A 17,184-nucleotide genomic window follows, 5' to 3' on the forward strand; every position below is an offset into this window, starting at 1 on the left:
GCTGCTTTCATCTATGGGTAACTAAAGACAAACTTTCAAAGATGAATTTAAATGAGGAAAGCTTTAATTGGTGTTTGATAGATTGAGGCTGCATAGAACCAGAGACTGTGAATTAGACAGAAAATGATATAATGTGTGCAGCTCTTTTCTATAATCATAGATCACAGTTCAGTGCAGCAGTGTTACATAAGCTCATATAGGCACTGAGAAGTGGTGGTATTTTATTCAAGGTAGTCCAGAATAAACAGAGGACAGGGAGAAAAATGTAATATTAAACTTCTGTGTGCTCTGTAGATGAGACATAAGAGCCAGTGGTGGAAGAAGTACTCAGATCTTTTGCTTCAGTAAAACTATCAATCCAACAATGTGAACTTAAACTTTAAGAAGTCCTCCTGAGGGTAATGTGCAGAGGTAACTGGAGTGTATTTTCACTCATATGACTTATATGTTAATATACATTACTTTCAACTTGTTAATATTGATGCATCAGTGATAAAGACAATAAGAGGAGAGGATTATTGGAGGTAGTAGGGCAGAGTTTTTATTTAGTTTTTTTTACTGTAAATCTTTCCTTTTTGATCATCGTACTTTATCACTGTCTTATTTAGAATAAACAACCAGTAGATTTTACAGTGGACAATATTCAGGCAGACAGTGTTATAGTCAAATCACCAAACCTCGAGTCCTTATTACCTGAAGAGTATCGCTGTTTTACTCTAAACTATTTACTTTTTGAACTATCAGATTCTGGCCCATCCTGTTGGCATGTCTGGAGATAAAAATTATCAATGAAGTAACAGTACATGAGCACCCGTCGCCTCTCTTTATTGGGTTGCACTCCTTTAGGCGTTCCTGGCAGGAACTGTTGCTGAACAAGACAGAACATGAAGACACATTCCGAACTCACATGTCAGCCGTTGCTCGGTACTGGAGCAGTTATTAGGGCATTATACTATCTGCGGTGGATGCGGCTCAGTTGTGTAGTTGGTTGTCTCACTATCTGAGGGTCCTTGAGCAAGACATTTAACCTTAAATTGCCCCTGTAGCTGTGGTAGCCATGTACAGCCGTGTGTCAATGGGATTAATTAACACTGATGCACACTTTACATAGCAGCCTCTGCCGTCAGTGTGTCAATGTGGTGTAAATGGGTACATTCACCCATTCACACCATCCTGACATGTCATGTAAAAGTGCTTTGAGTGGCCAAAGACTACAATAAGTTTGAAGAGTCCATTAATGAAAAATTAGAGTCCTCTCTATTTTCTGAGCACAAATGCAATCAATGCTCGAGTCCATATTGAGGCCCAGTCCACACATATGTAGGTATTTTTTCTCTGTGTTTTTAGCCTTTTGTCACACGTTAACAGACTTTTAGGTCACTGAAAACTGAGATTTTCGAAAATGCCTTCCAAGATGGATCGTTTTAGCATGTATTTGTGTGGACAACAAAACAAAGTTTTGGAAAACGCTGATGTCGTTGCCTAAACTAGTGCATGGCAATTGTTTTTTATTTTATTTTATTTATTTATTATTTGAAAGGACCATGCATCTTAATTAACACTTCTATAAATATGCCAGAATTAGCCAAAAGGCTAGTTTACATCCGTAGTCCCTTACCAGATGTTAAAAAGGCTCCCTAAAAAGATCAAGATTAAACAAAGATGAAATAGAGTAAAATAAGATCAAAATAAGAAGGTAAAGGAGAAACCAAAACAAACAAACAAACAAAAAAGAGAAGAAAAGAAAAGTACAAATAGCACCATACAATTAAAAATGACTAAAAGCTACATAAGGACATGAGATGACAGTCTTTGAGAAAGTGTCCATGGACATAAAATACATGGAGCAAGACAATCAGGAAACAGCAAAAAGGAAATGTTAAAGAAGACACAGGCAGACACAACAGGACAACATTTAACAGTGCTGTACACATTTGCATCCGACAGTGACTATCAATCATTAAACTAGATGCATGCAATTCAAATGAGGCAACGTATAGACTGAGCGACAGATGCACACAACGAATAGACGACACAATCAAGCAACAGTAAGTTAAAAAACACAGGACATATGTATTAAGCATGCACCAAGATGGCGGGCTACAGGTTTATGTCTGATTAGTACTCCTAGATTTTGTTGCATGTTTACTAGCAAACCTATCTGTTCTTTATTAATATGCTGCAGTGCAGGGTTGAATGAATATAGCACACTCAATAGCTTTTAATTTGCTACCCTCTACACAGCTTGGATAACAATATTTAGAACTGACGTTTGCTCAAAAAGACACTCAACATGTATGCGCACAATTTTCTTCTATGGTGTTTGATGTAACAGACTGATTACACAGTATGTATGGACTGGTGTGGACAGGATGCTTTTTGAAAATGTAGAGAAAAAAATCTGTTTTAAAAATATCTGTATACGTGTGGACATGATTCATCGACGCTCAGGTCCAAGTCAAGTCACAAATCCTGAAAATCAGGATGGGAGTTGGATTCGAGTACTACAACACTGCTGTCAGAATATATACGAACTAGTGTAAAGATCATGTACCTTTTGTACTGATTAACAAGCAAAACCACTGGAAACCACTGGTCTAATAAATAATAGAATATGTTTAATAAGCTTACTTTATGTTTTTTGTTTGTCAAATCTTTATCTTCAAAGTAGTTTGTAACCAAAGTATTCAGATACATGAACTAAATAATAACATTTTAGAAATGTAAATTAGCATTGACTGGAAATCCTCAATTTATGTGACACCTAACTGAACTTAAGTATCTGTACTTTGTTACTTTCCACCACTACAGCAGTTTCTTAATGAACCCTGATTGTAGTGAAGTATGATCAGCATGTGAAGTTGTGTAGATCTGAAGGTAATCCATCGTGATCTTAGAAAATACAGATAAAGCAGATTTATTGTATCTTTCTGAATATGCTTGACAGGCGGCAGTCACAAGTTCTGGAGATCAATCGGTACAGTATTTTTATTTCTTTTTTTTCCTCCTCAGTCCCCATCACGACCCCCCTGTATGGCATGTGCGCCACTATGGCAACAGGCTCCTTTTAGGCAGAGAATGAGCTCATAGACACTGTAGCACTGGGTGGGTTTGTAGGCATAGAAGTGAGAGCAAACTTATGTAAAAATGTAGGCACTGTAGCTTGCACAACATAACTGTGATCATAAAGCATGTTCATTGGGCCATGAAGAGGTTTCCTTTCTCTCCAAGCATGCTGAACCAGTAAAACTCCCAGAGTATGCTCCATGTGAACCTTCTGAAGTTTGATCCACCATGATCCACCCCCTCCATCCAACGATTAATTTCACAGTCCGCACTTGTTCAAGCATTACTTCCCCAGCTCCTCTCCTCTTCCATCCCTCTCTGCTGTCTATTTCATAGTTAAAAAAAAACACCTTTTTTTTACAATAAATGCCTCAAAAATACGTTATTGTTCTGTACATCTTCCTGTGTTTACACTGAATGATGACTTCCAAAGCAGGGGAAAGAGGTATGTACTGTAGTAAAGTTGAATGAGAAACTCCCATAATGCCCTGTGCATGTCCAATAGATGATGCCACGCCTCCTTGCCCCCTCAGCATCAGTTGATACAGCACTGTAGACTGCGTGGCTGAACACTGGGTCTGCCATAGAGCTCTCAGGGTCCTGAATGTGTCCCTTAACCTCTATCAAAGGTTGGGGGCTGTCCTGCCTGCCGACCTTTGAGCATTTCCGTCCCTTACTTATGGAACTTTTACAGTCCTCCCGTTTAATCCCCCGCAATGAGAGTATCTCTCCTTGAATGTGATGGAGAAGAGCTTTGTTTGCTGCCTGTTCCCCTAACACTAGAACTGTCTAGGTTGTTTAAATGTTGCAAGCAGGAAGGTAAGTAAACAGGTAAGTTGCTGCAATTGGGTCAGTGAAGTCAAATGGGAAAATAACTGAGAAGCTGTAAAACAAAGCATGCAGCTTAAACTAGAAAAACTTGGCAACATGTTAGCCTGAATGATAAGCAAATAAGCCAAGCCAAGACTGCCAGCAAAGCAACTATACTATACTTCTGCTGTCAAAGGGCGGGGAAGTCCTGACTGTGCTAAAAAATGTCCAGCTGAATCTCAAAGACATACTTAACTAATTGGAAGAGACCCTCTCCAAAGCTAAAGATGCTGTGTGCTGCAGTCTTTGGTGTGTCTAGTCAAAAGACGTGCATGAGTCACATTCGCATCGAGCAGGCTATGGGTTTGTCAGTGATGTGAATGGTGGACCCCTCGTCTCTTAGCTTGAGAGAAAACGCATGCAGGGAGCGCCACATTTGCATGAGAGAAGCACCGTTCTTATTAGATCTATTGATGCTGTCATGATTATAACATGTAACCCTACAGTCTGATTATTTTGCTGCAGATAGACTTGATCCACAATTAATCCCCTTACAGCCTTAATCGATAAGAGAGCAGTGGATTTTGTGTTGCAGTTCTCCTTAAGAAGCACACAAACTCGTACATACCACACACAGTGCACAAACAATCCAGACAGGTGTGATGGTGAGTCTTGTTCTCTCTAGGGATGGGTATCAGTAGGATTTTATCAATACCAGTTTCAATACCCTTACTGCTTATCAATACTGATACATCACAGTACTCTTTTTTTAACTACTCTCAATTATCTGGTGCGGAAATCGCAACATGATACGACACGACATAAAAAGATGTTTAACGATTCAGCGGTTTTTATTGCAGCTTCTCTGGCCACAAAACTGCGAACGCACTTCAGTTTGATCTTCCTCTTTTAATCCAATCTGCAGTGTCGCTATGAGAGCCGCCAGGACCTCAAGGCTGCACTGAGGATACAATAGCAATACTGATAGACCTGGTGTTAGAATTAGTTGCTTTGCTAAAGCATACAAATATGCTGCACTATTTTAAATGTACGTATTGTTAAATTTAAAAATGCAACTACCTCACACAAATATGCAACAGAATTAAATTAGTTAAAGTGAAGCCAAACTTTTTTAATGCTTTGCTTATTCCATAATGTATAGACTTTCTCACGTCAGCAGCACAGTCATCTCTGGTGGGATAGATACCAGCTATGCCAGGACAAAACAACTGAATAAAAACAGCAATAAATAAGACAGGATGTTAGCGTTAAATACCAATAAGAGTACTGTTGTCCAGGAGGGTATCAGTATTTGGTAACCAGACTTACTGGTTCTTGATACCATCCCTATTGGTCTCTGTGAAAACTGTTAAAATGGAAAAAAACAAAGAAACCACGTACAGCAAGAGACAGTGAAGGAATTAAAATATTCCCTTAACACAGACCACAGAGGGTAATAACTTAATTTAAGGAATACTTCAAAATTTTGGCAAGTATATATTTACTTTCTTGTACAGATATACCATCACTTTCAAAGTGAAGAAGTTACATTGTTGAAGTTACATATTGTGAGTAAGTGAAGGGACTGATTGGACATCCTGCCAAAAGAAGCCCCTGTAGATTCTTGCAGAAATTATTCTGGCTCAAACAAACCAGAAATGATATGTTGATTAATATGCCTTAGAGGAAGTGTTTGATGAATTTCTTTAAAATTTAATCAAAGCCAGCCTAGTTGTTTTTCCATTTTTCGATTGTAATGCTGTTAAGCAATGCTATCCAACTGCTTCCTCTGTCTTCACATTCAGCTAGGAGATGCGAGAGAATATTCAATCTTCTCATCTCACTCTTTGCAAGAAAGTAAATAACAATATTTCCAAAAATGCTGAACTATTCTGTAAATGATAAAAATGATAGACTATTCACAAATCCAATTTTTTCCTATGAGCAGATAAATGTAGATCTTTGTATAAATTCTTCTCTCTTTCCTCCTTCCTTGTTTCTTTTCACCTCTTTACTGAAGCCTTTGTTCACCTGTTTGTTGTCCCTCCTGCTGTGTTTCTAGGCATTTGCATGGTGGACAGACCTCATGGTGGAGCATGCAGAAAACTTCCTGGCTCTCTACGCCATCGACATGGACGCCGCCCTGGAGATCCAGTCCCCTGAGAGCTGGGACAGCTTCCCCCTCTTCCAGCTGCTCAACGACTTCCTCCGGATGGACTGTAAGCTCTCACAGCTCCTTTTAGCATCCACTTGAGTTATTTTTATGCTTAAACAAAGAGGGTAATATCTGCCTGTCACCCTCCCCATCTCCTCTCATAGATCATCTGTGCAATGGAAAGTTCCACAAACACCTTCAGGATCTGTATGCTCCTCTGGTGGTTAGATATGTGGATCTGATGGAGTCCTCCATCGCACAGTCAATTCACAAGGGCTTTGACCGAGAGTCCTGGGAGCCAGTAAAGTAAGGAGCCTCCGTCTTTCGAGCTAGGCTGTAGAATGGTGGGAGATGCAAGGCTTTATTTTCAGATGACAGACCAACTGCGTGGAGACTACAGCTGCTCTCCCAGATTGCTCAGTGTTCACTGGAGCTTCCTGTAGGTTCACTTGCAAGGAAGGAGCCAGGAATGGGCTGAATAACCTATTTTTTTTCTGTGAAAGAAATAGGTTGTTTATTCTGAAAATAGATGTTGACTAATGTATGTCCTCCCCGACACATTGGGGTCAGGGCAACAGCTAATATTTCTGTTGTTTTGTTGTGTAAACTAACCTTCATAATATGTGCTTTGACGTGTTGCCAGAAACAAAAGCCTCCAGTCTTTTATTTTGCTGTTATAATTTATTTGTTGTGGCTTTCCCTCTCTAGATTTTTTATTTAAGGTTTGTTATATTAATGTGTTTTTTCTTGGTCTTTATTTGTGTTTAGTCTTTCAGTATTGCTTTAATTGCATTTAATACAGCTACATGTATATGTGTGCATTCTGAGTTCAGACCACTTAGCTCTTAATGTCTTCGTACTATGTGTCTCTTACAATGACTGTCAGTCTTGTTCATGTGTCTCTACTGTCTTTACCTAATTTCAAATTTTGCGTTACCTTTATGATGAGTGTTACATGGCTTTATGCAGCTCCCATGCCACTGTTATGGATTCTTTTTTTTCTTTTTGTCTGTCTTTTCTGCAGGAGTTTAACAAGTAATCTGCCCAATGTGAATCTACCAAATGTGAACCTCCAAATTCCCAAAGTACCAAATCTGCCAGTGCCAGTAGCAGGACTATCAGTTAACCTTCCACAAATGCCTAGCTTTTCTACCCCGTCTTGGATGGCTGCTATATATGACTCTGAGTGTGTATTCAACAAGTTCACTCTAGAAATATTAAACTAGCAGAGACTGCCTTGGTATGAAGATGCTCTCAGACAAAGCTTGATCCAAAATGAAACATAAAAAGTATACCTTTTTTGTCCATGGTTCTCACCTGGAGAATAATGTGAAATAAACAAATTCTAATACTAACTATAAAGATCTATACAGGCATGTTTTTCCTCCATAAATATGTTCATGTTCATGCCAAGAGCGCTCTGAGAGGTGTTAGAGTAGATTCGGTACTGCTTTCTAAAATGAGAGGCTGAAACGCTCTCATTTGTCTCAACATGCATGCTGTTGAGCTGAGGTGTGGAGATACAGGACAAGCAAAACAAAAACAAATATTGAAGTGATATAATTCTCAAAGGCTATTTGGGGACTTGCAGTCCAGAAAAAAAAAATACATATCCCCATTTGAAAACCATTGCAAGATCTCTTTGCCTTGAAAGGTGTATCTCCCCAGAGTTGTTGTCCACACACATTTGCTTTAGAATACCGTAGATCATTCATGGCCTCAGGCTCATCCCTGACCTCAACCACCTGCTAGTAGCCTGATTGGGGAGGAAAGATAACAGGCTGGATTTGAGATGATAGCATGGAGAGGTTATAGAATCTCCCTGTTTTATCATATCCTCTTCAGACTCTGCATCTTTCCTGCAGCAGTCTCTCAATCAGCTCTACTCAGGATGCCTTTAAAGGTCTGCATGGTTTGTTTTAGTAACATGTCCAGGGGTCCCACCAACCTGGGGACATGGATTTTGAGAGAGGGCTTGTAATGAAGGGAAATTTAACTCTTAAAAAGTTGTTTATTTTTATGTTGTAGTGGAAACGGACCCACACCATATATACCATTTTTACATGCCCTCCCTCACTCCTCCATTCCCCCCACCTTTGTCTTGACACAGTGTGATTAGCTGCTGTATCTGCAGTGACTCTACCTGCATGTGGCCACTTCACATCCCAGTCAATAATCATACTCTACAGCATGGTTATTGATTTGTTACAGTAAATCCCTGCCCACTCCTTTCCACCCATACACTGACTGTCCACAAACAACTACAAAAAGTGCACATAACAGTCAGTTTATGGTATAAGGAGTCAAATCTGACTGTGTTTAGGTGTGGAGGAACAGCATCCTCCTCTGCACCTTCCACAACATCCCCTTTCCCGGACTCCTCCCACTTCCTCCTTTCAGCAGGGTAAGTCTTGCCTTCTGACCTGTGTGTGTGTGTGTGTGTGTGTGTGTGTGTGTGTGTGTGCGTGCGTGCGTGCGTGCGTGCGTGCGTGTGTGTGTGTGTGTGTGTGTGTGTGTGTGTGTTTTTATGTTGTCAATGACAGTAACGGCTCTGGATCATCAGAAGACCTCTTCTGGAAGCTGGACGCCCTCCAGACCTTCATCAGGGATCTCCACTGGCCTGAGGAGGATTTTGCCAAACATCTGGAGAGTCGCATACAGCTCATGTCAAGCAACATGATCGAGAACTGCGTCAAGCGGTGTGTTTTTGTTTGAGAGGAACAATAAAAACATATGTAGAGGTACCAAATGTTAAGAATCAGGGCCTTACTGAAGATTGAATAATATATGTTTCACCTGCTCTTCAGCACCAGGATGGCATTTGAGTCCAAGTTGACAAAGAGCAGCAAATCCACAGATTTCCGCATTTCTCCAACATTATGCACCATGTTCAACGTGATGGTCGATGCCAAGGACCAATCAGCGAAATTGTGTGCAATGGAAATGGGCCAAGAGGTAAAATCTTCACCTGGGACATAGGCTCATGTTAAAAAGGGGATTTATTACTTTTATATTCAAATTTAAAAACTATCGTAATATTGATATTATGTTAAAACTTGCACTCTTTGATTTGCAGAAACAGTTCCACACCCAAATCGACGAACTAATCGAAGAAAGTGTGAAAGACATGATTCAACTTCTGGTTGCAAAGGTGACACAATTTAAGTATTGCTTTGTAAATAATATATAATATTTTGCACAGACATTTCTGGATTCCAGAGTTTGAAAACCTAAGGATGAACTTGTTCCCTTGAATTTTCACGCTCCACCATCATGAGGTTAAGTCACCTGTAACTTTTTACACCAACTGAAAGGATTAGCAGTAATCTTTTGAAAGACGTTCCTAGTGTCCAGGTGGTTTTATGACTTTCCTCTGAAATATTCTACTTAGCACCACCTTGAGTTTCATCTTGTTGTTTTGAGTTATATATCCCATCACCTGTTGGTAGGATTACCATGCTACTAATTTAAGACTCCCTCAGGATAGACGGTGGTAGCTTTGGTGATCAGCAATATCATCTCATGCTGTCATCTCATCAAAATCTACTTTTTCTATCACTTTGTTCTGTGTCAAGATTACATTTCTATCAGCCTCAGCTGTTTTTAGTTTTTTAATTATTGACAAATGCATTCAGTATACTGCTGTATATTGCTGGAGACTTAGGTTGCTTCCCAAAGCTCTTAAATTGCATGCATTCGTCCCCTCACTTGCGACTTAGTCCCTGCCACCAGAAATACATAGGGAGTTGCAAGGAAATGAAGAGGGGGAGAGAAGGAATGGCGAAATCTGTTTTAAGAGACATGAGACGCCCTTCCTCCAGAGCGTCACGTGAAGCGGCATCTATGACCTTGTCAGCTGATCACGGCTGATCTGATCAGCAATCAGTCCGCTTTAACTGTTGTTTGTGTCTGCACACATATGCGCTGCAATTGATAAAATACACACAGTAACTGTGTGTTTAAACTCTTCTTAATTCCAGCTCATCACATACAGATTGTTTCAAAACAGTTACAAGGCACCATCAGTTTCTGTTTTAAGGTCCCTCTTTTCTGGGTTATTAAGCTCTGGTGATGCTGTGAAGTTTCAGTGAAGCCCGATCTGCCACAGCTTCCAATCAATGAGTGATATTTGATACGGGCCATATCTGTCAGTCTAAAGACTTCCATGAAGGCTGCTTTCGTGTATCCTCGCTCATTGCACCTCAGATTTCCCTCCTGTCTTCTCTATCCTCTCTCCTTTGAGCAGCAGTAGGAGCTTTGAGACACTCCTTAGCGTGGCGGGTGTGTAGCTACTTCTGGTTTGAGTGAGGAAATGTCATTCAAAAAGCTTAGTCTTGTTTTCTTGTTAATGGGTCCTGTAATTTCCCTTCTTTCTCAGTTTGTTGCCATACTGGAGGGTGTGTTGGCTAAGATTTCCAGATATGATGAAGGGACTCTCTTCTCCTCATTCCTGTCATTCACGGTGAGATGAAGGTTCTCTTAATCCCAGTCCTTTACTGCCATGTCTTTAATAAACTGATTACTTTTGGTTGCAGCATAAAATCAAGGATTGGTTAATGAACCTGAATACTTTATCTGAAATTGACAGATTTTTACTTTCTCTTGAATCAGATTAGTCCCTGCTTTTCTTTTCAGTTTGAGACTGTATCTCACCTTACCTTGACATTTTTCCTTATGTTAAAGGAAACAATGCTTTTATAAAGTCACATGCTCATATTTATTTGAATTAAAATGTTATGGTTTTGGTATAAGCAGTTGTATAAAAAATGACACGACTGCAAAACCTAGTCCCAGTGAAATTTTTGGGGTATTTACAGAGCCTGACAATTTAATTCTGATTTCAGGTGAAAGCTGCCTCTAAATATGTGGATGTACCTGTAAGTGACATAACACCCTCTTCCTCTGAGTATTATTAAGGCTGTTGTTTATGTTTACTTTCTAAATACAGCTCACCAAAATACTCCATATTTGTATTATTAACAGTGTTCTTTCAGTCTTTTTTTAAGTAGGCTTCCAGTGTTTGCTAATCCTCTGAGCCCTGACCCTGTTCTGCCTTACAGAAACCTGGAATGGACGTGGCTGATGGCTACGTGACCTTTGTTCGCCACTCTCAGGACATGCTGCGTGATAAGGTCAATGAGGAGGTGTATATAGAAAGGTTATTTGATGTAAGTAAGATGCCGTCTCCTCCTCACAAGAAGGGAGGGGCCTATCAAAATGTGGCAAAACAACAGGGCAGAGAGGGATAAGTCCCATTTTGAGACCAGGAAATGTATTTCAACCTGGCGGAAGAGGCTTCTCTGATCCTCTAGCACTCTTGATTCTTCTTTTTCTTTCTGTCTCTCTTCTATCTTAACTTCAGCTGCTGCCCTCTGCATTCTGGTGTGCATTGCCACAGTGCTTTTGGGCCTTTGTGTATCGAAAAAAGGAAACTTTTATTTACAAAGAGTCCATAAAAGCATTCTCGAAAAAGGATTATCTGAAGCAGTGCTCTCTGGAAAGAACAAAATTACCCATAGTGACCACATGCTAGCACACCAGCATATATTCTCTAGCTCACCACCGTACTTTATGCTTCCCGAGACTTTCCACTCTCAACATGTCAGCCTCCGGAATGAACGACACTCAGCCTGCTCGGCCTCAGTCCACAGCACAGCACAGCATCCACGCAGTTCCTCTGTGAACTGGAAATGTTGGGTGAGAGATGCATTGCTGGATTGGCCAGGGTGACAGAATGATGTCAGACATAGAGGCTGACATGTCAAATACCCTTTGTCTGTTGAAGCATTGGTTCCTAACCTGCAGGTCAAGATCTCTGATCTAAAATAGATAAATATGAAAGGTCACAAGATGACTTTAAATGTAGAGTAGAAGAGGAAAACCTTTACTGCCTCACAAAATAAGATTGGTTTTAACTGACTTGTCTCTGAAATGTTATTTTCTCATTTGAGAAACTTTTCAGTCCTTTGCACCAGTTTGAGTTTAATGTACACACTTAATATATACAAGGAACAACTGACAACTGCTAACCAGTTTGTAGGGCTTGTCTGTAATTCAATGTGGACATACATTTTTTTTTTATAACAACACAAAATTAGTAAATAAAGCAGTTCAATGCATGTAGAGATGCTGATGTAAGGAAACAGCTTGAGTGGTCTCTCATATTTATTTTTTGAATATTTTTTCTGGAGCTATATATACAAAATATAGTACAAGTGATAATATTTTCTATTTTTTAATGGAACATCATTCCATTCATTATCTATGTTGCTTTTCCCATTCGGGGTCACAGAGGGGCTGCAGCCTATCTCAGCTGTCATTGAGCAATAGGTGTGGACACCCTATACAGGTTGACTGCCTATCACAGGGCCAACATGTAGAAACAAACAACCATTCACGCATGCATGCACACACACCAATTTAGAGAGATCAGTTAACCTATCAGTTAAGCATGTCTGTGGACTGTGCAAAGAAGCTGGGGCACCCATGTAGAACATGCAAACTCCACAGACAAGTTGCACTTGCAGTACAGCTCAAAAATTCACTTTATCAGCAGCCAGTGATTTTCCCCTTTTAAACTGGTAACTATGTCTTTCACATTTTTTGGCTCTAGACTAGACCATTATGAGAGGAAGATGTATTACCATCAGATCTGCAGACTGTAGCCACATCTAAAATGAACCAAAACAAGCTATTTTTGGTTCAGCCTGTTTTTACATACTGAATTCCATAGGCTGGTGCAACAGACTGCAGCAGACTCAAATGACAAAACATGACAAGAAATATCATCCTGTTTAAATGGCTTAAAGTCTAAGTGTGAAGTTAAGCCAGTTGAAATACGCATCCTGTGTTGATGTAGTGAACAGTCACACTGTGGCTGTGAACAAGGTACAAATCCTGAAAGGTTGGGAACCAGTGTGTTAGAGGGTGAAGAGAGAGCACTGACTTACTAATACATAATCCTAAACAGGATACATTGGCAGTAATGTGTCCTCCTCCATGTGTGATTTGAACGACACATAATGCCGTGATTTGTGTGCTTCATGTCATTCAGAAACTATTTGTACAGACCTGTGTCTCTACGGGTGTGTGTTGGCTTTGTGTGTGTATGTGTGTGTGTGTGTGTGTGTGTGTGTGTGTGTGTGTGTGTGTGTGTGTGTGTGTGTGTGTGTGTGTGTATGTGTGTGAAAGACTCGGTTTTGTGAGGCAGTGGTGTGTCTGACAGTTTTTGTGTCTGAGATTCTCAGAAGTCTCCCTTTGGTTTGATATTTTTGTGTTGGCTGAAGGAGCAGGAGTCTTGTGCCAGATAAATATGATTACTTTCTTTATTTCTTTCCTTTGGAGTGAGGAGTGATGCTGTTGTCATGTGGGTCTGCTTTTGTCTTTGGATCCACACCGGCTCCCCTGTCTCTTTCTGTGTTGTCAATTTTTTATAGTCTGGAGTTTTTTTCCCCCCTCTGTGTCCTCTGTGCGGCCCCAAAGTCACAGAAATCCTTCTCAGCACTGTCATGTTAAATTCTTCTGAAGATTTCTCAAGCTGTGAATGTTTCAGTTTCAGCATTTTTTAAACTGCATTTCAGTTGCAGGATGTCAGTGTTTCTCTCTTTCATTTGAATGCTCTCCCATCCATCCATCCATTTGCATGCATGTGACAAACGTTTCTAGATGTGTTGCATAGGCTCTACCTTATCTCTCTTTCTTTCACTCAATTTATTTCAATCCTTTTTATCTCCTCTTTTTCTGATTAACACCATTCCTGCTGCCTCCTCTTTCCAAAAAGTGGCACTTATCTCTAGTGTTGCGTTGCGTTGTTTTCTCACATTATGTTGGTTGGCATGAGTTTTAGAGTCAAATAATCTTCCTGTGTACATCTTCTAGCATGACCCTTCTCCTCAGATTTCTGCCTCATTTGCACATACAGCAGTCTTCCTTAGCACGTACTCTGCCACCCACCCACCTGCGAGGTCTGCATGCACTGCACGCTCAACTCGACTGTGAAGTGGACAGGCATCTGCATATCCGGCCTCAAGTTCCAAACCTTTCAACCATTCACCTAATCTTGATCCAAACAAACCACAACTGAAAATCCAAACCTCAACAAACCAATCAAATCCTCTCACTCCTCAATCAGACCCTAAGAAACCTTGTCTGCGTTCCTGCCTACTCACATGTTTAAAGTTGACTTCTTTTTCCTGAAATCAAAGGTATGACGACGTTTCTATTAGACCTGCGTGCTGTTCTCTTGTAACTTTATTCAGCGCAAACCAAGTGGAGAAAAGGTACAAGAAAAAAGCACCGCTGCTCCCTGCCTGCTAACCATTGACTCACTCTCATTCTGTTTCTTTTGCTAATGAACTTATGTTAAAACTATAATTTCAACTCCCCATACAGTAGCTGTTTATTCTCCTCAATGTAGGGGTTTTAAAGGCAGCTCTGCGTTTATGCCTCAATAAATTATAAATGAAGGCTAATTAATTGCCTTTCATAATTGATGGGCCATGCATTTTTTTTTATATAAGTATTGACTTGAAGAATATTTTTTACTATTTTAATTACAGTTTGAGACAGAAAAGTCTGTCAACGTTTTATGAGTTCCCTCCTGTTTTCCTTTTCTTCAAGTAATAGTTTCAGAGCTCGGAGTATTTCCTATTGAAATTGCTCTTTTCAGCTCTTAAGAGTTTGTGTGCATGTCAAACTCATAGCGTGTTTGTGCACATCTGCGTGTGTGCGTGTGAGGGGGTGTGTTTGTGATTGTTGCAAGGAGCAAGGCCAAAATTCGGGAAAGATGCAACTCTTAGTGGATTAATATAAAGTCAATGAGATTTGGCATCATGTTTAGATTTTTAAGTGCATCCATTTTCATACTTGAATATGAGTTACTCATGTGCAGTATAGGAAGGTAAACCTCAACGTTTCATTGATTTAAAGGCCCCTAAAATTTATTTTCTCTATCCTCAGTACAAATGATGGGGACTGAACATGAAAGCAATACTCTTCCTGTCGAGAACTTCATGTGAAAATTGACATCAATCTCTTGCCTTCCTGTCCAATATAAAGTTTCAACCAGAGCTAGTCAGACTTACAGCACCTCTAAAACTCACGTCATAACACATTATTTATTTCACAAGTAAATCAACCCAAGTGGAAGTGAAATAACTGTGTGGGGATATGTGGCGCATCTTTTAGCTGGTAGCAGTTTCTGTCTTTGGGTTATTTTCAGATAAAACATGCAGTTTAAGTTGTCTTGATTGTTAACTTTAAAGATGCAATTAGGCAGACTTTGTTGCAACAGGTCAAAGCCTAGCTAGCTATTCACTTTTTTCCAGGCTTAATGTTGAGTGAAAGGCACTGTGAGGAACTTTAATGTCGTGTTGATTCTGGTGACCTCTTTGGATGAATCGGTAGTGTTCTCCTGGGATGAAAACATTTCCCATGAGCCTCCCATCATCCACTGTTGTACAGATGTGGCTCTTACCAAGGGGTGCATTTGTTGTGGAAGCAAATGAACAGAATACAGATCTTCTTTTTGATAGTAATTTTCTTTGTTCAGACACATTTTTGCAGGATGCAGAATGATAAGGAAATATTGCAATTTGTAGCTATGTGAAATTATTACCTGTAGCATAACAAAACTCCTGTTTGCTTACTTACTTCTCCCTGGCAAACTTTACCAGTGGAGAGTTCTTAGCATCGCCACTCCCTGGAGAAAGGTCACTATGGACTCCTAGTCGAACACAGGTGTTAAATTTCAGTTTCTAGAAATGACCAATCTTGTCACTGATAATCTCACTTTACAATGCAGGTCATGAAGAGGTCTCAGTATAAGAGTGACATGATTTCAAATCTCCTCACAGCGTCTCTTTGCTATGTGTCTGGCTCTCAGGAAAGGGTGGTACTTATCTTTCATCAAACCCTCAGCGAGAAAGTAAATTAGCAAATTTCCCCAAATCATTGACGGTCCTGTTAACCCAATTTTCTGCAAACCGAAGTTTGGGAAATTTTTACTGGAAAATTCCATCTGTGGAATCACACATGCCTGTGCACCAATCAGTATTTAACATTTAAGTTCCATTCTTGTGACAGTTGTGGGTTTTTGGAAACGATTAAGTAAAAACAACAACATATCCAAGTGCAGAATAAAAAAATACAGCAGTTTTAAAAGAAACAGTTACAGTAAAATACATATTAAACAACACTCTTCTAGCTCTATTGTTTAATATTAAGTCTGTCATTATGGGAAACATTTTAGATCAATCTTCCAGATCTGTAACATTTTCAGAGGCTTTGAAGAGGACACATCAAAGCAGGACAATTTAAGTATCAAAGTACTTCTTTAAAAATGAAATGAATGATAACGAGGCTGTTTGGACAAACACACTTTGCTGTATTGTGAGACATTTTAGCTGATAAGATTTATTTTAACTTTATTCTAGCATTTATGCAGCCTGTTAGCTTGCATTAGCTGACTCTGGCTCATGAAATGCAAGAATGTCTGTCTGGTGAGGTGAGGTCTCAACATTAATCCTCACGACCGGGTGTGTGACTGCACACACGAGTGGCGTGAAATGTTGCGTCGCATGTGTTAAAGCTACGAGTAGGTTTTATTGATGAGGTGCCTGAATACACACAACGGGGGGGCTTGAAAGTTAATGTCACTGTCACATACTGTGGATGTTTAGTTGTAGCTCTTCTATGTGTGTCTTAAAGGTTAGTGTTATGCTGTCTTGAGTATGTGTGTGAGTGTGTGTTTTGCTGGAGAGTGTTGTGTTTATGTGTTTCAGCAATGGTACACTGCCACAATGAACCTGCTGGGGACCTGGCTTACTGAACGCATGGATCAGCAGCTCCACGTCTACCAGCTGAAAATCCTCATCAGGATTACAAAGGTAAGAGTGAGAAAACACATCTGTCAGGTTAATTAACTCTCCTGTTATGTTGCGGGTCAAATTGACCCTTTTTAAAGTCAAAAAAATGTTTAAAAAAAAACGAAAATATTTTTTCGGTATGAAACATCTTTGCTTAGCTTAACAGGTGAAATAAATATATAAAATTAAAATGGTTCATTTACACATTTTAGGCAATATATGCCTTCCAAACCAGCTAAAAACAGCCTGAAGAGGTGTCTCCTGTTAATTTATTAACATGACGTCATT

The 17,184-nt window shown here is 39.8% G+C and overlaps 1 protein-coding gene across 2 annotated transcripts in view; it reads left to right on the forward strand.

Moving 5' to 3' along the window:
* cadpsb (Ca2+-dependent activator protein for secretion b) overlaps nucleotides 1–17,184 on the forward strand; it is an 80,340-nt gene that overhangs the window by 61,119 nt on the left and 2,037 nt on the right. Inside the window, exons 18-28 of one of the 2 annotated variants that reach the window (XM_034698195.1) lie at nucleotides 2,948–2,977; nucleotides 5,939–6,095; nucleotides 6,196–6,337; nucleotides 7,056–7,217; nucleotides 8,575–8,730; nucleotides 8,839–8,986; nucleotides 9,108–9,182; nucleotides 10,410–10,493; nucleotides 10,876–10,908; nucleotides 11,092–11,199; nucleotides 16,813–16,917. In XM_034698195.1, the coding sequence (XP_034554086.1) occupies nucleotides 2,948–2,977; nucleotides 5,939–6,095; nucleotides 6,196–6,337; nucleotides 7,056–7,217; nucleotides 8,575–8,730; nucleotides 8,839–8,986; nucleotides 9,108–9,182; nucleotides 10,410–10,493; nucleotides 10,876–10,908; nucleotides 11,092–11,199; nucleotides 16,813–16,917 (1,200 nt within the window). The remainder of the gene's footprint in view (nucleotides 1–2,947; nucleotides 2,978–5,938; nucleotides 6,096–6,195; nucleotides 6,338–7,055; nucleotides 7,218–8,574; nucleotides 8,731–8,838; nucleotides 8,987–9,107; nucleotides 9,183–10,409; nucleotides 10,494–10,875; nucleotides 10,909–11,091; nucleotides 11,200–16,812; nucleotides 16,918–17,184) is intronic. The other variant, XM_034698203.1, reaches the window with a different exon arrangement.

Source organism: Notolabrus celidotus, chromosome 1, assembly GCF_009762535.1.
Source record: "Notolabrus celidotus isolate fNotCel1 chromosome 1, fNotCel1.pri, whole genome shotgun sequence".
In the NCBI taxonomy this organism is placed as follows: Eukaryota; Metazoa; Chordata; class Actinopteri; order Labriformes; family Labridae; genus Notolabrus; species Notolabrus celidotus.